At 41.7% G+C, this 24,925-nt stretch overlaps 1 protein-coding gene across 1 annotated transcript in view; it reads left to right on the top strand.

The window, feature by feature from the left end:
- IMPG2 (interphotoreceptor matrix proteoglycan 2) overlaps positions 1-24,925 on the top strand; it is an 89,286-nt gene that overhangs the window by 37,151 nt on the left and 27,210 nt on the right. Inside the window, exons 9-12 of the mRNA XM_079767441.1 lie at positions 1,973-2,031; positions 4,029-4,049; positions 9,059-9,303; positions 15,176-15,261. Of these exons, the coding sequence (XP_079623567.1) occupies positions 1,973-2,031; positions 4,029-4,049; positions 9,059-9,303; positions 15,176-15,261 (411 nt within the window). The remainder of the gene's footprint in view (positions 1-1,972; positions 2,032-4,028; positions 4,050-9,058; positions 9,304-15,175; positions 15,262-24,925) is intronic.

The following is a 24,925-nucleotide window of genomic DNA, read 5'->3' as shown; positions in this document are numbered from 1 at the left end:
TCGATGGGAAGAATATAGGATTTGGTGTTGGAGAGATTTGGGGCTGAATAAGTTCTGATTCAGTCATTCACCAAATGCATGACCCTGGGTAAGTTAGTTGACATCTCAGTGTTCTCATCTATACAATTGGGAAAATATGTATCTCTTGGGATTGTTGCAAGGATTAGAAGTAATATTGCAAAATCAGGCATATCGCAGTCACTCAATACATTGTATCTATTATTAATCTGATGTTAGTCAAGTAAAATGACTTCTTACACCTGAACACCTGTACAGTAACTAACTGGATATGATGAATTAAAATATCTGTATGTTTATACTCAAAGCCCCCCCAAAGGTGGGTTTAGTAATAATAAAAATAGGCAATTAAATAGCATTTTGCAGTTAATTGAGTACTTTCAGCTACATTCCTTTTAATCTTACAGAAACCGATGTGGTTGGTGAGCAGGGCAGTATTAATTCTGTAAAAGAGACATGCATGGCCACTTTGCCAGCTAGAGCAGCTGGGACTTATCCCTCAGTCTAAGATTCCTTGACCTGGGATCCCATCCACATCCCATCCTCTAAGAATTATAGCACTACTTTCTTGCTTCTCAGAGAATAAAACAAAACAAATTATTATTATCATGTATTTGGATTCTGTATCCTTAAGGCATGAGGATCTTCAGTGAACCAAGATTTGTTTGTTTATTTGTTTATTTCTTTCAATTACAGTTGGCATTCAATATTATATTAATTTCAGCTGTATAGCATAATGGTTAGACATTTATGTAACTTACAAAGTGATTATTTGATGAGTCTAGTAACCATATATAGTTATTGCAGTATTATTGACTATATTCCCTATGCTGTCTACCCTGTGATTATTCTGTAACTACCAAGTTGAACTTGAACTCAAGTTCTAAATCCCTTCACCTTTTTCACCTAGCCACCCAACCCCCCTCCCATCTGGCAACCATCTATTTGTTCTCTGTACCTATGAGTTTGTTTATATTTTGTTTTGAACCAAAACTTTAAAAAAATTTCACTCTCCTGATTATACGAGGACTTGGTTTTAAAATCAGATGCCTAGAGATCCACTAACAGTTCCCAAGTTCACTGACAACTTCCTTCCCTTCTTGTGGTGTGAGCCCCATAGTGACTAACCTGGTCAGATTTCATCTTCTGAAATGTGGTGGGTTAAGTGTTAAATTTTGTTAAACATTTGGTATTTGTGTATAACTTGATTATTTTTAGCTATTTAGTCCAGTCTAGAATTCTCTTTTTCCTGCTCCAGTCACTAAGCAGATACTGATTTACATGGGGGGGGGGGGGCACGGATACTACAGATGCAGTAATAACACTGGTTCCCACAAATGTGGTGCTCATAAATTGATCTTTGGTCCAGTCAACTTACTGGTCACTGCTTCGTCATCTCTGCGGCAACCAGTGCACAAGGCCTCCCTTCCGGAGGGTAAGCCCAGACCTGCAGATTTCTTCCTAATGTTGACTGTGTCCACAGTTCCCTTGGGTTGTAGGAACAAGAAGCAGGCACCCCCAGACACTCTTAGGAAATGAACGCCTGACTGTCACTCGGTGTGCTGCAGCCAGACTCCCAATCCAAACACGACATTTAGAAATGCTGTTACAGCTTCTTGGGCAACTAATGTTCTTTTTCACGTTTCATCACATAGGGGAAAGAACAGTGCTTGCCAATAAGAAGTATGCTCTTTACAATTTGAACAAAAATTAATATTAAAGCACATTAAAACCTTAAAAGACAAAATGAAAAAGAAAAACCTATCAGTGTTGTGGTAAAGACTATTTTCTAATATTGTAACTATTTTCTTAGTAACTTTCTGATCTACGTGTATCTGTGTATGCATTCAAGCTTCTAATAGTAGAGGGTGCACATTATGTTCTACTCCTAAAAGCATTATTTTCTGCATCCTTTTTCACATTTCTACCTATTTATAAATTTTATTTTTAACAGATTGAAAATGCATTTACTGGGTTACCGGGCTATAAGGACATCCGTGTACTTGACTTCAGGTAAATAGACTTACTCTAAAAACGCACTCTTTATTTTAAGTGGAATATCCTTTTGTGTATGTTATATACACAGCAATAATTTAAAATAATTCAAATGCTGTAATTCAGTGCTATTTCTAGCAAATTTATATTTCTATTGTTAGTATTTCAGGTGAGGAAACTGAGTTACAAAAAGGCAAAATCATGTACTCAAGGGACATACTAGATTTGTAGTGGGGCCAGGGTAAGTCATGCCCCCGCTTGCTGCTGACACGTTGCACTGCTTTTATTTGGCACCGAGGGGAGGCTGAAGTCAGATTAGATGTGACCCCCAGGTCCGACGAAAGCTTGTCCATGTTTCACTGAGGTGAGTGGTGTCCTGGTGGAAGGCCACTCTGCACTCACCTGCTTTTCAAACATAATAGTTGTGAGTACGTCAGAGAACTCTTTGGAGGCATTTCTTCCCTGCGCAGACCCACTGCATGATACTTGTGACATTTACTGAGTGAGTACTTAGTATTAGGCACTTAATCTCCTGAGCCCACTTAATCTCCACACCCCCCCTCAGAATTAATATTATTATCGATACTCATTTCACAGAGCAGCAAACAGGTTTAAAGGGATGAAGTCTTAGCCCAGAGTCAGAGAACCTGTGAATGAGCTTGTATATCTGAAGCAAAGTGTCTGTCTGAACCTCCATTCCAGATTCAGCACTTGGGAGGTCGGAGCACCTGGGGGATTGCTGTGCCCAGCAGTGGGTGCCGTGGACTCTGAGCAGGGCCACTGAGTCACCTTACAGCATCATTAACAGGGTCAACATCTTAACTGTGGCATATTCTTGTCACAACTTCTGGGTTCACCAGAAATTATAGCAATCACTCACATAGCATTTACAGTGTACCAGGCACTATATCTATATTAATTCATTTAACCCCAACAGCCATGCTGGGAGATAGTTATTATGCCCATTGTTTCTGCTATGTAAAACAGAGCCCAGGGAATTGAAATAGTTTACCTTAGGACACTCAGCTAGTTATTGGTGCAGGGCAGAGGGCAAGCATGATAAATGGACCCTCCACCTACCCTCACACCACAACCAGTCTCTCCACTTCAACCTTAGCGCTTTTTCACAGAATACCACCTCCAGCTGTGACTAAAGCTCCCCTGAGAACCTGAGAGTGTGAGGCTTTGGGACCGCCTCACTTGGCAGCAGAGGGAAGGCAAACATAGCCTTGGGAGTCAACTTTCCTAGGTTCCAACCCTGCCTTTGGCACTGCTGGCTGGCTGGTTTTGGGTAAATTACCAAGCCTTAACTTCTCATTGACATAAAAAAGACCATTTACGTATTAATCCTGCTTTATTAAATAACACTTTTGAAATACTTTAAATGATTTAGCATTTTTGTCCCTCAGGTTCTTGACCTGTAAAATGGGGATACTAATGATCCTTAATAAATCTTAATGAGGATTAATTGAATTAACCTTTGCAAAATGCTTAGCATAGTTCCTGGCACATGGGAAATTCTTAATAGAACTTAATAGTGTCTGTTATATAAAATCAACAAATATTAAAGGCAATATCCTATAAGTCAGTCAGTCCTGACCTTCCCCAACCTCTTAGCACCTTACTGTATATTGCCTGATTTGGTTTTCATTGATTTCAATACTACATAGCACATTGCATCTCCCCAAAAGTGTTCCTAGTTTTGTTAATGCAAACTACTGGAGTCCCCTGCTGACCTACTGAAAAGTTTATTTATAAAGAGATAACCTTATATGAATTATTTTAAAAGTATTTTAATAAAGTTTCAAGAGAGTAAAGACTTTTAAAATAGAACACTTTCTCCACCTTTGCTCACTTCCTTCAATCCACAGGAATTTGTCAGCTTCTGATACTATGCAAGCATTTTCATTTAAAGAAACATTTTAGAGGAAATATATTAAGAACTTGTACTTTGATGAATGATATGACAAATACAATTTCAAAATTCTGCTTAACACTTTTTTTTTCTTTTCCAGGTCCCCAGAGGAAAATGGCAGGTAGGGTACTTTTTAGTACTTTCTGTACTTTCAAATGAATGAGGAGTTAGTTTAGAAAATGTAGTAGACCTAGGTTTAAGGGAGCGTAGCTCAAATCTTTTATGACTTCCAATATCAGTGTCCATCTCTGTACAGATCAGGGGTTGACAAAAATTTTCTGTTAAGGCTTAGATAGTAAATATTTTAAACTTTTTAGGCCATATGGTCTTTATTGGCAGCTACTCATCTCTGATACTACCAGATGAAAGTAGATATAGGCGATAAATTGAAAACAAATAGTGTGGCTGTGTTTTAATATATCTTAATTTATGGACACTGAAATATAATTTTCACATGTCACAAAATATTCGTCTTTTGATTTTCTTCAACCATTAAGAACCATAAAATCCGTTAATTCAGTGACAGTAGGCTGGATTTAGCTTGCAGGCAGTAGTTTACAGACCTCTGTTTTAGACTGAATACTGACAAGTACTTTTAAATAGAGGGAACGCTCTGGCTGGGTTGCTCAGTGGTTAGAGTGTTGGCCCTCAGACTGAAGGGTCTTGGGTTTGATTCCTGGTTGCAGGTTCCCCAGCCCCAGGAGGGGTGCAAATGGGAGGCAACCAATTGATCTCTCTCTCTCTCTCTCTGTCTCTCTCCCTCTCCTCCCTCCCTTCCACTCTCCCTAGAAATCAATAGAGAATATATCCTCAGGTGAGGATTAAAAAACAAAAAGAGGGTGGGGCAAAAGTAGGTTTATAGTTGTATGTGAAACAGAGTTTATTCTTATATTATTATTCATTAATTATGGTATTATTTTCATATGAACAACTGTAAACCTACTCCTGCCCCACTCAGTATGGAGATACTTAATTTAAAATAGGAATAAAAACTTGCATTAATGTAAATACTTTCAAGTATCCTATGCATTCAATAATATAATCGAGTGTCACTTTAAGTGGTAAACGAAGGGAAGAAAGCAGATCTCTGTAAGAGTTCATTTGCAAAAACAGCTGCTCTCTAGAATTTCTTAGGAGACGCATGTGTAATAATAGAAAAGCACAGTCAATACCCCTTGTGAAGGCTGCTTGTCATTTTTTGCCTTTGGGTTCCAAATTTATTGAACATTCACTTTCTCTTGGAAGATTGACAAGTATAGTCTAGAATTCATGAAGCATATTCAGGGGCTAAATGTGGGCATGTTTAGAGCTACAGTAATACTCCTTCATCGTAATTAATACCTTATATTTGGAGAGGGCATTTTAACTTCCTCGTTTTCATTTATATCACTTTAGCAAATATTAATAAGTGCCTACAAATTGGGTAAACCCTGTGTCTACAAAAATTAGTGGCTGTTGGTCTCCACCCTCTAGGAACACAGTCTAATGAAAAGCACTTTCAGAGATATGTCAAAGTACTGGTTCTTTCATTTTTCCCCCCCATCTAACTATCTTGTATCCCTGTGAAATAGTGAAAATGAGAATTAATATTCATTCTATTTTGGTGCTGAGGAAATCTTGCCTCAGGGAGGCAAATTGATTTGCCATGTGTTACGTGACTATATGTCTGATATTTACCTAAGGTAATCAGAATGTGGGTTTCTGTACTGAGGACCTAGTATGTGTAAACTGCTCTGTGTGTGTTAGTTATAGACACATTCGTTGATTGTCTATACTCAACCGAAAAGCCTGATTATGGGTGATTTGAATGTAAAACAACCCAAACTCTGATGTTACCCTATGATCAAAAGAATGGTTGCTGAGTGCTAAGTTCTCTAGAGATACAGACAACAATTCAATATGAAGCCATTAGATTTTATGACAAAATTGTTAACTTAAGTGCAGTTTCCAAAATTGTCAAGTGTTAGGTAGTTAATGACATTTATTCGTAACTGTTCAGTATACTCTTATTCTGAGTTGTGTGTGAGTAAAAGTGTGGTGCAGAAATAGTTTATTTATATGATATATAATCTCTCTTTATAAACATGTATAAATGTTACATGTCATAAACATAACATAACAAAATATTATAAACATAAACATTTATATGCACATGAAATTTCTATTTGCTTTGTACCCCTTTCAAGATGCACACATTATTTTAAGTTGGTAGGACTCCCTTGAAGTGAATCAACAACATATTTGCCTGGTGTACACACTTCAAACATTCAGCTCCAGACTTCGTAAGGGTGCATCTTCTTCCTAATGGAAGTTTTAGAAAAGAAAGATATCTGAGTTTCTCTGAAAAACCTTTATTTCGGTTACCTTAATGAGATGTGATTGCATTATTTTTTTCTATTTAAAATCTGCACATGTCAAAGAGCCAACAAGGGCATTTGAGGTGAGAGAATGAGAAAGGGAACATTTCACCCCCACATGATTCAGATCTCTAGAAATGGCTGTCAGACAGAGAAACGTTCCTCTTGGAAGCCGCTGTTTCCGTCTCATTCGGAAGACGAAGGGTGACGGTGGTTGGTTCCGTGGAGTTGTCAGCGCCGAGAGCCAGAAGAGCTTTCTTCCGTCAGACTGTCCTCGGCTCCCTTTCGGTGGTCCCTCATCACGAGAGAGCGCGGTGCTCCCTTTGCCATGCCGGCACTCAGTCTGTGCTGGGTCAGAGGAAAGTTCTCGGCTCTGAGAATAGATGGTTTCCTGAAAGCTCAAGCCTTTCTTTGAGTTCTCTTTCCAGGATAAACACATGGAAATAAATTGTAGCATCTCTCTGAGGATTTTATCTTCTTTAATGAATTTATCCTCACTGGACATGGTAGATTATAATAGATATGTTCTTTTTAGATGTTCAAGGGAAACAAATTTTATTTTGCCCACAAACAGTTAGGCTAGTAATGTAACCCAGACTGCCTGATTTGCATAGATTTCTTGATGCAGGAATATTTCTCTTGACCTTCTCCAATATGATATTTATAAGTCATGCAAGGTACATCATAGGCTCCTAGTAAAGGCTTGCCTCTCCTTCTCTGATTTTCATATAGCCCAGAAACCAACTCCAGTGCTAACCGGTTCAGCCTTTTCTGTCTTCTCCATTTCCCCCTCATCACTGTTTCCTGTCTCAGAGCCATGTTAACATGTTGTGCGAAGACCCCAAAGAGAAGCTCCCCTTTCTGGAGATATGGGCGTGGTCCGTTCCACCGAGCTGGGGAGAGCGTGCACATTCTCACAGTGCTGTGCTCTGGCTGTGAGCAGTGCCCCCAGATGACTACATACAAGACACATTTGTATGAAGATCATACGTATGCTCTTTAGGGTAAAAAATTACTCCTATTTAGAGACTAAAAATCCTTTGGATTAAGTCAGGAATGCCACATACTGTCACTTATTTGCTTACTAGTATATTAGTGAATACAATTGACCGTTTGTTTTTTCATTACTTTCAAATATATTTATTGAATTACTATGAGCCAGGCATTGTGCTAGATGCTTGGGGCATATATGGTGTAGTGAGTTCTGACCAGTAGGTGTCCCTCTTACTGTTTTATTCCACCTTGGAGCCATCCTTTGGTTATTTTAATATATTTTACTGAATTTATTTCTTTACAGAAAAGATCAGGAATTACCCTTGACTCAACATATTCCGACATGGGGAGAATTAAGTGGTTGAGGGACGCTGATGACAAGCAGATGTCTCACCACTTAGAGCATCAGGTGTCGAAGTGCTCAGTTACCATGTTCAAGTGCCCACACCACCCCATTGGAAGTGGCAGCTCTTTGGGAGGAAACCTCACTGAACTTACTCAGAGTGAGACAGGAAGTTCAAAGAGGCCTGGCTGCTTGAATGGCAGGGAAGGATGTCACCTTCAAGGCGTCCCCTGTGGGCTAGGATGTGATCTGCAGCAAGCAGGGCTCCAAAGGAGAGGTCTCTTAAGACCAATTCATGCTTCCCAAACCACAAAACACACTGCATTCTCTAGGATGCCAGCTGATGTATTTAAAGTGAGAAATATATCTGCCAATTGACCAATTATTGCATTGGCTGGCTCATGTATTCTTTTCCTATAGGAACATATGTAGGAAGTTATAATCAAAAGTTTCCTTTGCAAACTTGAAATCAGAAAGAGGAAGTTGGTGATTTTAGTGGCAAGTATCATCAAACCATGCCAGCCTATGGTAGCTGTCTGCAGCCGAGGGATTTGTCTTCTGAGGAAGACACAATACACTGGTGAGAAGAATTCCACTCAATAGTAACACAAGTTAATTGACTAATTCCCTTTTTCCTAGACTTCACGAGACCATTGCCATTATGTTGATACTTTTTCTTTAGATAAGTGAATACCTCGATTAGGATTCAGTTCTCTTTTTATATTCAGACTAGAGGCCCGGTGCACGAAATTCTGGCACTGGAGGGTGGGGGGGGGGTCCCTCAGCCTGGCTTGTGCCCTCTCACAGTTCAGGGCTCTTGCAGTCCGGGACCTCTTGCTCCTTACTGCCTGCCTGCAGCGGAGGCGGGAGAGGCTCCCACCACTGCCACCACCACTGCGCTCGCCAGCTGTGAGCCTGGCTTCTGGCTGAGCGGCGCTCCCCCTGTGGGAGTGCAGTGACCACCAGGGGGAAGCTCCTGCGTTGAGCACCTGCCCCCTGGTGGTCAGTGTGCATCATAGCGACCAGTCGTTCCTCCGTTCAGTCTATTTGCATATTAGCTTTTTATTATATAGGATGAGTATAGATTTCTGTTCATTTAGTAGGCACTGGGTACCCCTCTTTCCCAGGTACCAAGCTGAACATTGGGGATAGAAAGTCAAGAAGAGACTGAAAGGCAGTCACTGTAAACAAAATCTTTATGCCGAACAACAAAGGCTATAATCAAGGGACGTATAAGAATATATAAGTAAGTTAAGAGGAAGGACTTAATTTATTTTTATGCTCTGATTTGGGAATCATTTTGCTCCTACAGAATGGTGATGGAAACCATGCTTTCTGAAACTCTCCCTCTAGTCTAATGCTTGTTCTCCTGGGTTCATCGTCCTTCCTTTGTGCTTCCTTAGCAGGGTCTCATCTGTTCCCTCTTCTCATTCATAGTGGCATAGATGTTCACTATGCAGTTACTTTCAACGGAGAGGCCATCAGCAATACCACCTGGGACCTAATCAGCCTTCACTCCAACAAGGTGGAAAACCATGGTCTTGTGGAATTGGATGATAAGCCCACTGCTGTTTATACAATCAGTAACTTCAGAGATTATATTGCTGAGACACTGCATCACAATTTTTTGCTGGGCAACTCCTCTTTGAATCCAGATCCTGGCTCCCTTCAGCTCATCAGTGGTGAGTTTGCTATCAATCATGAAGTCCTCTATAGTTTCGGTTCCTTTTCTAGTATGCTCTGGTGAAATGAATTTCCCTAAGTATACATGGTTCTGAGCATTCTCTAGACTGAATGGGATGATTGGAACGTTAACCATGCACTACTTGGGATAGATTAATCAAAGGCTCTCTGGAATATTTGCAGATGGGAAAGCCACTCTTTGTGGAGAACAGCATGATATTTAGAAATAGTTGAGAGATATGGAAGCAAACTGTAAGAAAAAGTCAAGAAGTACCTGGAAGTGTGAATTGAAATAGGCTGTAGTGCTGCCCTGGCAACCCAAGACATGGACTTTCCAGAGGCAGGTCAGCTGTCAAGGCTGAAAAGCCAGAGAGCAGAAGAGAAGGAGCAGCTCAGGGAAGCTGCTGGAAGACCTTGGGAAAGAAGAACTGAGACTGGGTGCTGGGCAGGATCCCAGAGAATCCAACACTAAGTTTGGGTTCAGGCGGCTGTATAGGTCCAGTTATGACCCCAAATCAACAGGTGGATCTGGGGTCCGCCAGGAGGGGCTGACTACTCTGAGTTTGTTTGCTTATTTATTTATTTAACCCTTCCTTGAGGATATTTTCCCCCCCAAATTTAGAGAGAGTGGAAGGAAGGGGGAGAGACAGAGAGAGAAACATCTATGTGAGAGAGACACATCGATTGGTTGCCTCCCGCACATGCCCTGCCTGGGCAAGGGATCGAGCCTGCAGCCGAGGTATGACTGGGATCGAACCTGTCACCCTTCAGTCTGTGGGCTGGTGCTCTAATCACTGAGAAACTGGCTAGGATGGACTACTCTGAGTTTGAGTGACCTAGTCAGGAGTGACCTAGTCAACCTGGGACTAGAGCTTGCCGAGTCCAGAGCTTAACTCATCAGGGACATGGTGCCCTGTTAATTTATTTGCTACTTCATTTTACTTCTCCACATTCACTTGGTAGTTGAACTTTTAAAATGTCCAGAGTCTATTTTACTGAGGCGACCCCATAGGAGAAGTACCATCTGCTAAGGAGGAAAATCCACAAATGAGAGGCAATACTAACCATGATGCATGTTTATAGCCTCTCCAACTGCTACATAACCTGAGGGGAAAAGAAGCCTCTATATTTTTAGGCAGCTACCACCTAGGCCTCGTGTGTGTGTGTGTGTGTGTGTGTGTGTGTGTGTGTGTGTATGTGTGTGTGTGTGTAGACAAACAAAAGTAAACACAAGGGAGAAAAAAAAGACAGAGAGAAAACATTTTAAACAAATTTTACTCTGTATAATATAACTAATGGCCCAGTGCATGAAATTCGTGCATGGGGGTAGGGTGTGTTCCTCAGCCCGGCCTGCACCCTCTCCAATCTGGGACCCCTTGAAGGATGTCCTACTGCTGGTTTACAGGGATCAGGCCTAAACCGTCAGTCAGACATCCCTCTCACAATCCAGGACTGCTGGCTCCAGCCGCTTACCTGCCTGCCTGCCTGCCTGATTGCCCCTAACCATTCTGCCTGCTGGCCTGCTCGCCCCCAAATGCCCCCCTGCCAGCCAGATCACTTCCAACTGCCCCCCGTGCCAGCCTGCTCACCCCCAACTGCCCCCTGCTGGCCTGCTCACTCCAAACTGCCCCCCACATTGTCCTGATCACCTCCAACTGACCCCCACTGATGGCCTGCTCACCCCCAACTGGCCCCCCTGCTGGTCTGCTTACCCCCAACAGCCCCTGCCATCCCATCCTGGCCTGATCACCCCCCGGCTACCCAAGGTCTCAGCCCCTCCATTTTTCTTTTTTTTCTTTTTTTCCCAGCACCTCCTTGAGCGGAGGCCAGGGCCGGCTAGAAGCAAGTATCTAGGATTTATTTAGCTTCTATAATTGAAACTTTGTAGCCTTGAGCAGAGGCCAGGGCTGGCCAGGTCGGAAAGCTTGGCTTCCTCCATCACCAGGGGCAACCCAAGCCTCCTGGTCAGCTGCAGCTCCATGGCCACCACCATTTTTGTTGGGATTTATTTATCTTCTATAATTGAAACTTGTAGCCTTGAGCGGAGGCCAGGGCTGGCCAGGGTGGGTGGGAAGCTTGGCTTCCCCCATTGCCGGGGCAACCCAAGCCTCCTGCTTGCTCCAGCTCTGTGGCCGGCCACCATCTTGGTTGGGTTAATTTGCATACTTGCTCCTGATTGGCTTGTGGGTGTGGCTTGTGGGTGTAGTGGACTGATGGTTAATTTGCATGTTTCTCTTTTATTAGTGTAGATTCCTTACTTCCTAAATAAGATATTTTTTGCCCTGACTGGGTAGCTCAGTTGGTTAGAGCATTGTTCCCATATGCCAAGGTTGCATATTTGATCCTGATAAGGGTGCATACAAGAAGCAACCTATTTTTTAAAGGTACTTTCTGCCATAAAGGAAATAGTTTTGCATAATTTTCTCCATTGTTAGCATCAACGCATACATAAATGGAACAACAGATCAATGTTTCTCTCTTTCTCTCTCTCCCTTCCTCTCTCTCTCAAATCAATAAAAAACCAAAACAAAACATATTTTTTGAGGACTAAGCCAGTGATGGGCAACCTTTTGAGCTTGGTGTGTCAAACTTCGCCAAAAAACTGAGCATAACTCGGGTAGTGTGTCACTTTGAGGAAAAAACATTATTTAACAAATGTTTCATCCTCAGGAGCAGCAAATGTTTCATCCTCGGCATGTGGCCACCTCAGCGGCCGCATGTCATCAGAAATGGCTACGCGTGTCAGTGCTGACACGCGTGTCATAGGTTCGCCATCACTGGACTAAGCTAAAACTTTGAATTCCTTTTCAATAAAATAATTGAAAAAATAGGCTGCTGAACTGATGTCTCTTTAATGTATCAGTGTGCTGAGACAGAGCCACAGAGTAGCTTTGACTTCATTTGGGTTACATAGGACTTTTTTTTTTTTTTTTAAATCCTCACCTGAGGATATTTTTCAATTGATATTTATTTATTTATTTTTATTTTTGAAAAAATTTCTTTATGATTAAGGTATTGCATATGTGTCCTTATCCCCCCATTGATTTTTAGAGTGAGTGGAAGAGAGAGGGAAGACAGAGAGAAATACTGATGTGAGAGAAACACATCGATTGGTTGCCTCCTGCATGAGACCAGAGCAGGGCCCGGGTGGAGGAGGTGTCTGCAACCAAGGTATGTGCTCTTGACAGGAATCGAACCTGGGCTGCAGGCCGATGCTCTATCCACTGAGCTAAACTGGCTAGGGCTGAGAACCTACATTCTTCAATGGGGACAAATATAGTAGCTGAACATTTTATCTTTTTTTTAAATTTTTTTTTTTTTTTTTATTGTTTAAAGCCGTGGTCGGCAAACTGTAGCTCGCGAGCCACATGCGGCTCTTTGGCCCCTTGAGTGTGGCTCTTCCACAAAATACCACGGCCTGGGCGAGTCTATTTTGAAGAAGTGGCGTTAGAAGAAGTTTAAGTTTAAAAAATTTGGCTCTCAAAAGAAATTTTAATCGTCGTACTGTTGATATTTGGCTCTGTTGACTAATGAGTTTGCCGACCACTGGTTTAAAGTATTACATAAGTCTCCTTTCCCCCCCACTAACCCCCCTTTTACTCCCACCCCTTAGGGCAAGCCCCCACTGCCCCAGTGTCTGTGTCCATTGGTGATGATAATATGCATGCATACAAGTCCTTTGGTTGATCTCTAACCACCCCCACCCCTGCCATTTGTCTCTGGATCTATTTTTGATTATCAGTTTATGTTGATCATTATATCCCACATATGAGTGAGATCATGTGATATTTATCTTTCTCCAACTGGCTTATTTCACTTAGCATAATGCTCTCCAGTTACATTTATGCTGTTGCAAATGTAAAGGTTCCTTCTTTTTTATAGTGGCATAGTAGTCCATTGTGTAGATGTACCACAGTTTTTTAAACCACTCATCTGCTGATGGGCACTTAGGCTGTTTCCAAATCTTAGCTATTGTAAATTGTGCTGCTATGAACATAGGGGTGCATATATCCTTTCTGATGGGTGTTTCTGATTTCTTGGGATATATTCATAGAAGTGGGATTACTGGGTCAAATGGGGGTTCCATTTATATTTTTTTGAGGAAACTTCGTACTGTTTTCTTGCTGGTGGGATGCAGACTGGTGCAGCCACTGTAGATGTACATTTCAATTACTCAGAATTTTGTCCCTAAAATCTATTTCTATTGTCATGACAACTTCTGAGTTCTGAATGGCATAGCTTCCTAGGTAACTTGGTCATCATCTCATAAGATATGTTCATCTTGATTTCCTAGAGCTTGTTGTCCATAGAAGACAAGATAACTGTACATAAACTGAAAAAGGGTTTTGGAAAATACTTAAACCAAATAGGATTTTTGGCTTCTGATTAATTCCTCTATGTCAGGCTAGTAAGAACAGGAAAATAATGAGAGATTCTGCTTCTGTTTTTGGTTCATAAACCAGCTCACCCTCCTGGCAAACCCTTCTTTTAGTTTATTGATTCCCTCTCCCATTTCGGGAAAATTAATTTATATATATACTAGAGGCCCAGTGCATGATTTAATCATGCACCTGGTGCACCAGCTGGCTGTCTGTCCGCTGGTGCCCCAGGCCTTCCGAAAGCCTCCGGCGCAGCCATGACACAGACGCTGAGCTCGCGGCGCCACTGCTGGCCCAATCAGCTACCCCGGCCACCCTGAGTCCCACCCCCTGCGCCTCCTGCTGGCCCAATCGTGGGCGTAGCGGAGTGATGGTAATTTACATATTACCATTTTATTATGTAGGATAAATACCAGAGGCCCAGTGCACGAATTCGTGCACAAGTGGGGTCCCTCGGGGTGACCTGCGGAGATTGGGCCCCAGCTCACGTCCCCAGCCTTGCAGCCCCAGCTGGCGCCCCCAGCCTCACAGCCCTGCAGCCCCACCTGGCACCCAGCCTTGGCCTGCTCCACCTGCTCCACCATCCCGCAGCGGTCCCGCTCTTGTCAGGGCCTATTGGGACTGGCCGTGTCTCCACTGCCGCCCACTGCCAGCGCTGCATTGCTGACGCCTGCCATGTTCCGTGCCGCCCCCTGCTGGTCAGCGCATGTCATAGTGAGTGGTCGAATTCCCAATCTTCTGGTCGAATGACTGCCTGAGGGGACAATTTACATATTAGGCGTTTATTATATAGGATATTGTGTGTGTGTGTGTGTGTGTGTGTGTGTGTGTGTGTATCCCTCATGTACTTATCTCTGACATATGAAATACTTCCACAGGAGAAACTTAGCCTTATTAATATTTATAGCCTTCACTTCATCAAAGTCTGTAATAACTAGTAAGGGTTCAGTAATTTTTGTTGAATTAAATTATACAATCTACTCTCTTTAATATTGGTATAGTGATAAACTCTCTGGTGTCGTAGTCCATTTTTCAAAGGTACTTTCTGCCAGAAAGGAAATGTTTTGCTTAATTTTCTCTTTTGTTAGCATCAATCAAATGAGTTGGAACTTCAGTTCAACTTTCTTATTAAAATGGAAAAAAAAATTAATTTTAAAAACAACTGCTTCATAGGAATCTTGAAAAGAGTAAAAACTGCGTCAGAAAGAAAAGGAAATAACATAAGAGTGTCCTAACTGTAATAATGGGAAGAACATTTATTTTATGCTAGAGTCCCATAATTCAGACAGATGGTGCTAATGTAAGTAAAATATCTGAATAAAGGAGCAAGCATTTTCTAAGCAAGTCTCCCTTATCTGTTCTGCCCAAATCTAAACTGTAAAAAGGAAGAACTTGGTGTTTAGTTGTCCCTAAACCTCAAGTACAATAGTGTCTCTAAAATTTTTGTCCCTAAAATCAATTAAAAATGTTCTTGAATATTGTTTTTCTTCAGTGAGAGGAGTTTTTCTCCCCCCCACTGAAGACCTGGTTTGGAACCCCCAAAGTGCAAGTCTCCCGGCAACCCCACCGTCTATTCTGGTAAGTGTGTTTCTACATTATATGCCTAGAACCAGGCCCTCAAGCTTCTTCTCTTCTTTGCACACTCCCCTGCTTACTTTGGCATCACGAATTTCCCAAGTATTCTCTTACATCATCCCTGGGACATTATTCTTAGTTGTCAGCTCATGGGTCCCAAGTATTGGGTTAGAAAATGTAAACTTTCTGCAGTGCTTAAATGAAATCCACACCTTTGGCATTGCCAAACTCCACACAGGGAAGAAAACTTATTTATGGTTCATACCTGTTTGGTTATAATTAAGCTCTAATGCCCACTGAGTTGCTCTCTAAAAGTTACACAGAAGTAGTTTTTATAGTCAAGACTATAAAGTGATGTACATGGGTACAGAGTATAGATTTTTGTTCCTAGGGTTGTATTGAAGAAATAGTTTAGACTCCACAACGTATAGAGCAATATGTGTATGGAAAGGAGAGAAGGAAGAGTAAAAATATTGGCTGGCTGACAAGTGACAGGGACTCTAAGTCAGGCCTCCTTTTAACTTGGGCTAAAAACAGCAGGATTTGTACAGAAACAGCACATAATGAACTTTCCTTTTTGTTCTTACCACCCAACGCCCCTGGGCACGCCTCTACCCACTCCGAGCCCCCCTTGCCACTCTATAGGGAGGCATCCAGGAGAAAAGCAAGTGGCTTCCTCAGGTGCAGTGGAAACAACCATGACAACAGCCCAATCACAACCGCACTGAGACTCACCTGTCTAAAATGAGCACATGGTCTTTTCTTTTGTGGTTAATCCTCATCCACGGATATTTTTTTTTCACGGATTTTTAGAGTGGAAGGGAGAGAAGGAGGAGGAGAGAGAGAGGAAGAGAGAGAGAGAGAGGGGAACATAGATGTGAGAGAGCTACATGGATTGGTTGACTGGGGCCAGATCAAATCTGCAACCCAGGCACATGCCCTTGATCCGGAATTGAACCCAAGACCCTTTGGTACACAGGCTGACTTTCTAATCACTGGGCACACCAGCCAGGGCGAGCACATGATCTTCTATTATCACATAGACACAGGATGAAGACGCCCTTCCCCGGGGATTGGCATCAGATATTACATTCACTTGGTGCTTATTTATTCATTTCTTCCTTCTTTCAAATTTGTTTATTTTGTGCTTTTAATGTGCCAAGTGCTGAGAAAACTGGGATGAATAAGGTGTGGCCTTGCCTACAGGAAGTTTCCAGTCTGGCAGTAGTAGAGGGACTTCTACACAAATAAAGTGACGTCATCCTGGAAGTCCCTCCAGGGTGCAGTGGCGGGGAGTGGTGAGTCACTGTGAACATGGTACATGAGTCTTCGTTTCTGCTAATCACATCCATCTCGGGCTTCTCTAAACACAGGAGATCTGCTGTGATATTTTAGACTAGAGGCCTGGTGCATGAAATTCGTGCACTGGGCGGGGGGTCCTCAGCCTGGCCTGCACCCTCTTGCAGTTCGGGACCCTCAGAGGATGTCCGCCTGCTGGGATCCCTCTCACAGTCCGGGACCCCTCGCTCCTTACCACTCACCTGCACCAGAGGCAGGAGAGGCTTCCGCCACCGCCACTGTGCTCGCCAGCTGTGAGCCTGGCTTCTGGCTGAGGGGCACTCCCCCTGTGGGAGCGCACTGACCACCAGGGGGCAGCTCCTGCATAGAGCGTCTGCCCCCTGGTGGTCAGTGTGCATCAAAGCGACTGGTTGTTCCACCGTTCAGTTGATTTGCATATTAGGGTTTTATTGTATAGGATAGTATAAAGACAGGAACTTCTGTATAAGCCAGGGGTTGCAAACCAGAGACCAGCTGCTTGATTCAGATATAGGCATGTACTTTGGGGCAAAAAAACCTAAACAAACCAAAAAGCAAACCACACACCCCAAATTTAAAAAAACCAGGAGATTTTTGCATAGAAAGGCAGATTTCTAACTTCTTTTAAAGGCCAGGAATATCTGGTTCGTTAATTTCATATTTCCTTGTGGCAGAAAGTGGCTAGAGGTTGGCTGGAAGGAGCTGCCCCTTTAATGATGGCAGCACTGCCTACTGGGGCTTATTTGTGTTACCTGGCATGTGGTTCAGTTTGCATTTACACCAACCCTTAGTTTTTTGAATAGTGATAACTGTATGGTATTCATTAACAATTTGCAGAAAAAGTATTAATAGATTGTAATAAAACATGAAAAAAATTAATTAGAAATGTCTGGTTATTGCTTCTTTTTTCTGGTTTTCTCTTTGGCAAACTGTTAATGAGATTTTAAATTTAATTAATTAATTATTTTTTTTACCAAATTTGATTTTTAGAAATTATTTTAAAGGTAAGAGTGTTGGGATATTGAATTTGATATGTTTGGCAGTCTGAATTGGAAAAATCACTGCACAGTATGCTTTCCATAGCAGTAGCAGGCTTTTCAATTGGCATTAGCAGAAGTGAAACTGGCCAATATAATATTAAACTTGTTAATATACTACATTGAACTAAAAGAAGAATTCATGAGTTGAATTTGTTACTGTGGTGGCATTTATCCACATAAAAATAAATGAAGTGCTATTCCTGGCATGTATGTGTTCACCTTTCAAAATGTATGAGAGAGATTCACTGCCATGCCATGTTGTTTTTTTGGGGAAAGCGTACTTATTTGGAATAGATAGCCATTCTTCTTTATTTAAAAAGTTGAGTTGTTTACTTCCACATTTTATTACTTGTGACAGCTTTTATTAAAGATGTTGTCTATTGTTTTACTTTTAATTTTTATGAGATGAAAAGCCATTTTGTTTATCTATTTATTGCTTGAGGATTTCTTTTTCGTTGATAATTCAGCTGCTCTCCTAACATGTGTCACGTCATAGGCTCTGTTTGATAAAACTCAATTTCTTGAGTACAGGTTAAAGGGCTTAAGGCATCTTACTCGGAATTTTGAAAATGCAGATTTAGAATATGCAAGGATCTAAATATACCTAACTCTGCTGGAAGCATGAGTGGCTTTAACACATCTCTAGATGTTATTTTATTTATTTTATTTTCAATTTTTTTATTAAGGTATTATATGTGTACATATCTTACCATTGCCCCCCCCCCACTCCCATATATGCCTTCACCCCCCAGAGTTTTGCATCCATTGGTTATGCTTATATGCATGCATACAAGTCCTTTGATTGATCTCTTATCTCCCCCACCTCTCCCTAACCTTCCCCCTGTAATTTGACAGTCTGTTTGATGCTTTACTGTCTCTGTGTCTATCTTTTTGTTCAAGTTTATAATGTTCTTTATTATCCATAAATGAGTGAGATCATGTGGTATTTTTCTTTCATTGACTGACTTATTTCACTTAACATAATGTTCTCCAATTCCTCCCAGGTTGCTGCAAATGATGAGAATTCCTTCTTTTTTATGGCAGCATAGTATTCCATTGTGTAGATGTACCACAGTTTTCTGATCCAGTCATCTGCTGACGGGCACCTAGGCTGTTTCCAAATCTTAGCTATGGTGAATTGTGCTGCTATGAACATAGGGGTGCATATATCCTTTCTGATTGGTGTTTCTAGTTTCTTCGGATATATTCCCAGGAGTGGGATAACTGGGTCAAATGTTGAGTTCCATTTTCAGTTTTTTGAGGAAACTCCATACTGTTCTCCACAGTGGCTGCACCAGTCTGCATTCCCACCAGCAGTGCACGAGGGTTCCTTTTTCTCTGCATCCTCTCCAACACTTGTCGTTTGTTGATTTGTTGATGATAGCCATTCTGGTACCGCATTGTTGTTTTGATTTGCATCTCTCGGATAATTAGTGACGTTGAGCATGTTTTCATGTGTCTCTTGGCCTTCCTTCTGTCTTCTTTTGAAAAGATTCTATTTAGGTCTGTTGCCCATTTTTTTATTGGATCATTTATCTTCCTTTTATTAAGTTGTATAAGCTGCCTGTAGATGTTGGAGATTAAACCTTTATCAGTGATGCCATTTGCAAATATGTTCTCCCATGCAGTGGGCCTTCTTGTTGTTTTGTTGATGGTTTCTTTTGCTGTGAAAAAGCTTTTTATTTTTATGTAGTCCCATTTGTTAATTTTCTCTTTAGCTTCCATTGCCCTAGGTGCAGTGTCAGTGAAGAATTTCTTTCGGCATATGTCTGAGATTTTGCTGCCTGTGGATTGCTCTAGTATTTTTATGGTTTCCCGTCTTATGTTTAAGTCCTGTATCCATTTTGAGTTTATTTTTGTGTATGGCGTAAGTTGGTGATCAAGCTTCATTTTTTTGCATGTATCTGTCCAATTTTCCCAACACCATTTATTGAAGAGACTGTCTTTATTCCATTGTATGTTCATGCCTCCTTTGTCAAATATTAATTGAGCATAGTGGTTTGGGTCAATATCTGGATTCTCTATTCTGTTCCATTGATCTATATGTCTGTTCTTGTGCCAGTACCAGGCTGTTTTGAGAACAGTGGCTTTGTAATACAGCTTGAAATCTGGTATTGAGATCCCTCCTACTTTATTCTTCTTTCTCAGGATTGCTGTGGCTATTCGGGGTCTTTTTTTATTCCAGATGAATTTTTGGAGAGTTCTTTCAAGGTCTGTGAAATATGCCGTTGGTATTTTAATGGGGAGTGCATTGAATCTATAGATTGCTTTGGGTAGTATGGACATTTTAATGATGTTGATTCTACCAATCCATGAACATGTTATGTTCTTCCATCTGTTTACATCTTCCCCTATCTCTTTTTTCAGTGTCCTGTAGTTTTCCGTGTATAGGTCTTTTACCTCCTTAGTTAAGTTTATTCCTAGGTATCTTAATTTTTTTGGTGCGATGGTAAATGGGATTGCCTTTTTAGTCTCTCTGTCTGTAAGTTCACTATTGGTGTATAGGAAGGCCATAGATTTCTTGGCGTTAATTTTGTATCCTGCTATGTTGCCGAATTCATTTATTAAGTCTATTAGTTTTTTGACGGAGTCTTTCGGGTTTTTTATGTACAATATCATGTCGTCTGCAAATAAAGACAGCTTTACTTGTTCTTTTCCAATTTGGATGCCTTTTATTTCTTCTTCTTGTCTAATTGCAATGGCTAATACTTCCAGTACTATGTCAAACAGGAGTGGTGAGAGTGGGCATCCCTGTCTCGTTCCTGTTCTTAGGGGAAATGTTTTTAGTTTTTGTCCATTGAGTATCATGTTTGCTGTGGGTTTATCATATATAGCTTTTATTATGTTGAGGTATGAGCCTTCTATTCTCACCTTGTTGAGAGTTTTTGTCAAGAAAGGGTGTTGGATTTTGTCAAATGCTTTTTCTGCATCAATTGATATGACTATGTGATTTTTATCTTTCAATTTGTTTATGTGATGTATCACGTTTATTGATTTGCGGATATTGTACCATCCTTGCATTCCTGGGATAAATCCTACTTGGTCATGGTGTATGATCTTTCTGATGTACTGCTGGAGCCGATTTGCTAGAATTTTGTTGAGGATTTTGGCATCTATGTTCATGAGGGATATTGGTCTGTAATTCTCTTTCATTGTGTTGTCTTTATCTGGTTTTGGTATTAGGGTGATGCTGGCTTCATAGAAGGAGCTTGGAAGTGTTCCTTCCACTTGAATTTTTTGGAATAGTCTGAGGAGGATAGGTTTAGTTCTTCCTTGAATGTTTGGTAAAACTCGCCTGTGAAGCCATCAGGCCCCGGGCTTTTGTTTGCCGGAAGCTTTTTGATGACTGCTTCAATTTCGTCCATAGTTATTGGCCTATTGAGCTGTTTAGATTCTTCTTGATTGATTTTTGGAAGGTTATATTTTTCTAGGAATATGTCCATTTCCTCCAGGTTGTCCAGTTTGTTGGAATAGAGTTGTTCGTAGTATTTTGTAACAATCCTTTGTATCTCAGTGGGGTCTGTTGTTATTTCACCTCTTTCATTTCTGATTTTGTTCATTTGGGTCCTCTCTCTTTGCTTCTTGGTGAGCCTGGCTAGAGGTCCATCAATCTTGTTTATCCTTTCAAAGAACCAGCTCTTGGTTTTGTTGATCTTATGTATTGTTTCTTTGGTCTCTATGTCATTTATCTCCGCTCTGATCTTTCTTATTTCTTTCCTTCTGGTTACACTGGGCTTTTCTTGCTGCTCTTTTTCTAGCTCTTTGAGTTGTAGGGTTAAGTAATTTATTACCATTGTTTCTTGTTTTTTGCAATAGGCTTGTAGGGCTATGAACATCCCTCTCAAGACTGCTTTCGCTGTGTCCCATAGATTTTGGATTGTTGTGTTTTCATTGTCGTTTGTTGCCATGATGTTTTTTATTTCTTCCTTGATCTCTCTGGTGACCCAGTCCTTGTTTAATAGCATGCTGTTTAGTCTCCATGTGTTTGATTTCTTTGGATTGTATTTATTGTAGTTGATTTCCAGTTTTATGCCACTGTGATCTGAGAAGATGCTTGATATAATTTCTATGTTCTTGAATTTGAAGAGACTTTGCCTGTGACCCAGCATATGGTCTATCTTTGAAAATGACCCATGTGCACTTGAGAAGAATGTATATTCTGTGGCTTTGGGGTGAAATGTTCTGAAGATGTCAATTAATTCCATCTGGTCTAGTGAGTCATTTAGGATTGCTGTTTCTTTGCTGATTTTTTGTTTAGAGGATTTGTCCAGTGGTGATAGTGGGGTATTAAAGTCTCCTACTATGATTGTATTGCTATTAATCTCTCCCTTGATATCCTCCAGGAGTTTTTTTATGTATTTGGGTGCTCCTATATTGGGAGCGTATATGTTTACCAGAATTATTTCTTCTTGTTGGATTTCTCCCTTTAGTATTATGAAGTGGCCTTCCTTATCTCTTGTTATGGCATTTACTTTGAGGTCTATTTTGTCAGATATAAGTATTGCTACCCCAGCTTTTTTTTCATTTCCATTTGCCTGAAAGATATTTTTCCATCCCTTCACTTTCAATCTGTGTGAGTCTCTTGTTCTGAGGTGGGTCTCTTGTAGGCAGCATATATATGGGTCGTGTTTTTTTATCCATTCAGCTACTCGATGTCTTTTGATTGGAGCATTTAGTCCGTTTACATTTAAAGTTATTACTGAAAGGTATTTCTTTGTAGTCATATCTATTTTTGTGTCTGTATTCCTTCTTACCTGTTTATTTCTTCTTTTTACAGTATTCCCTTTAGCAATTCTTGCATTGCTGGTTTGGTGGTGATAAACTCCCTGAGGCTTTTTTTGTCTGCAAAGCTCCTGATTTCCCCTTCAATTTTGATTGATAGTCTTGCTGGATATAGTATTCTTGGATTCAGTCCTTTGCTTTGCAACACTTTGTATACCTCCTTCCATTCACTTCTAGCTTGTTGTGTTTCTGTTGAGTAATCATTTGACAATCTGATGGGTGTTCCTTTGTAGGTAACTCTCTGTCTCTCTCTTGCCGCCTTTAGGATTCTCTCTTTATCATTTATATTTGCCATTGAAATTATGACATGTCTTGTTGTGGGTCTTTTGGGATTGATCCTGCTTGGGACTCTCTGTACTTGCGTAACTTTTATCTTTCCCATATCTGGGAAGTTTTCTGTCATTATTTCTTCAAATAGATTTTCTAATCCCTGCTGCTCTTCTTGTCCTTCTGGCAGCCCTATTATACGCATGTTACTTCGTTTCATGTTGTCCCGAAGCTCCCTTAGGCTTTCCTCCTGCTTTTTAATTTTTTTCTCCAATTGCTGTTCAGATTGAGCTTGTTTCTGTACCTGATCTTCTAACTCACTAATTCGGTCCTCTGCTTCTTGTAGTCTACTGTTGAAACTTTCCATGGTGTTTTTGATTGTAGCTATATCACTTTTCATTTCTTCCTGATTCTTGCATAAGTTGTTGATTTTCTCATCCATCCGATGTATAAATTCCACGACCATTACTCTGAACTCCTTTTCGGTCATGTTGCAAGCTTCAGTTTCACTAATTTCCTTTCTTGGCTACTCCAAATTTTCTTTCCTCTGTGAGTTATTTCGTTTCCCCATTCTGGCTATTACCAGAAAGCTCAAGCTTCCGTTTGCGTGGACCTGGGCCGTGTGCTGTGGGGACTTCGCTCCACCCGAGTTTCACTGAAGTACTCTGACACTAGGACGTGTGGCTGCCTTTGGTTGGCGGGAACCAGACTTGCCCAGGGTTAGTGTCCCCAGTGTTCCGTGTGGTCTCGTGTGCACACTTAGAATCAGGGGCCCTGTCTGCACCACACTGTTGGTATGTGCCGAAAATGAGATCCTTAGCATGTGCCAGGAGTCAAGAGTTTCCCTGTGTCTGCACCAAGACCCGAGTGTCAAAGTCTCTGTTGCCTTGTGCGGTTTCTCGTTGAGAATCAGGGTCCCTGTGTGTGCATGCACCAACAATTGGGGTCGCTGGCTCTTAGTGTGAATGCGCTGTGAGTCAGGGATCCCAGGCAGCTGTGTCCGGCGTGCCAAATTCCCTGAAGTGGAGCTGCGTCCTGTGTGTGCTCTCTCTACTGAGCCAAACCGGCTAGAGCGCACATTCTTAAAATCCTGAAGGTGAGCTGGCTCTGTGAACTCTCCCAGAGTCCCGGAAGGGGGGCGTAGTCCGTCCTGCGCGCCAAATTCCCCAAAGGGAAACCCCTCTGTGCACGCTCTAAGAATCCCCGAAGGGGGAGCTGTGACCCGCAAGCCAAATTTCCCCAAATTTTCTGAAGGGGAGCCCTCTGTGCGCACTGACAGATTTCCCCTACAGGGAGATGCTTCTGCGCCCCAAATTCAAATTCCCTACAGGGGAGCGTCCCTGCGCAAAGCTCGGCAGCTTGCGCGAGGGGCGTGTCTATCAGTTACTATGGCGCTTTCCGCGCGCCCGTGGGCGCTCAGCAGCTTGGGGGAGGGGCGGGTCTATCAGTTACTATGGTGCTATCCGTGCGCCTGCGGGGAGGGGGATAGGCTCTTTGACTCACGGAAATCTGCGGGGAAGTCTGGATTCTTGTTGTTTGTTGGTCTGAAGCTGTGATAGCAGTTCTCTGTCCCCAGTGGCTGCAGGGTCCTGGTTTGTGTCAGAAGCCAGGATCCGAGTCTCAGGCAGCTCTGTTTCCCAAGATCTCTAGATGTGATTTTAGATAATTAAGAGGAGAAAAAGTGAATTCCCTGGTATGGTATGACTCTCATCATCATAACTACTTTTTTGAGAAACAGAACTTGGTATTGAGCAAATGGCCTTTTTACTTTTCCCTGAATGCATATATGGCTTTAGATACCAGAAGAAGAAATGGGGGAAGGAAAAACTTTTCTTTTATACAGTCTCCATGTTCAACATAGCAGACAATTAAATATTAAAAATGGTCTCTCCCCACCCCGTGTTCACCTGTGCACATGTTCCAGCTGGAATGAGAGTGAACTGCCCAGCCAGTGGGTTCTAGTTCCTCCTCTGGGAATCCTTTCGCCATCTGGGTAGATGCACTTGTATATACATATCTCTCAGTGAATAGTCAGATACAGTGGGCAAAGCACTGGGATTGAGACCTCTAGAAACTCACAATCTAGTTCTGACTTTTTCTCTATTTTTTTGTGACCATAGGCGTTTCACTTTTATGAAGCTCAGTTCCTTATCTTTAATAGGCAAGGATGGACTACAGGCAGTCCTCGGGTTACGTCGGAGATCCGTTCCTACGGCGCAAGCAACACGATTTTCACCGCAAGTCAGAGCCCACCTACATAA

This window comes from Cnephaeus nilssonii, assembly GCF_951640355.1.
Source record: "Cnephaeus nilssonii genome assembly, chromosome: 3".
In the NCBI taxonomy this organism is placed as follows: Eukaryota; Metazoa; Chordata; class Mammalia; order Chiroptera; family Vespertilionidae; genus Cnephaeus; species Cnephaeus nilssonii.
Note: the sequence above shows the minus strand (reverse complement) of the source record. Positions and strands in the feature narration are given on the sequence as shown.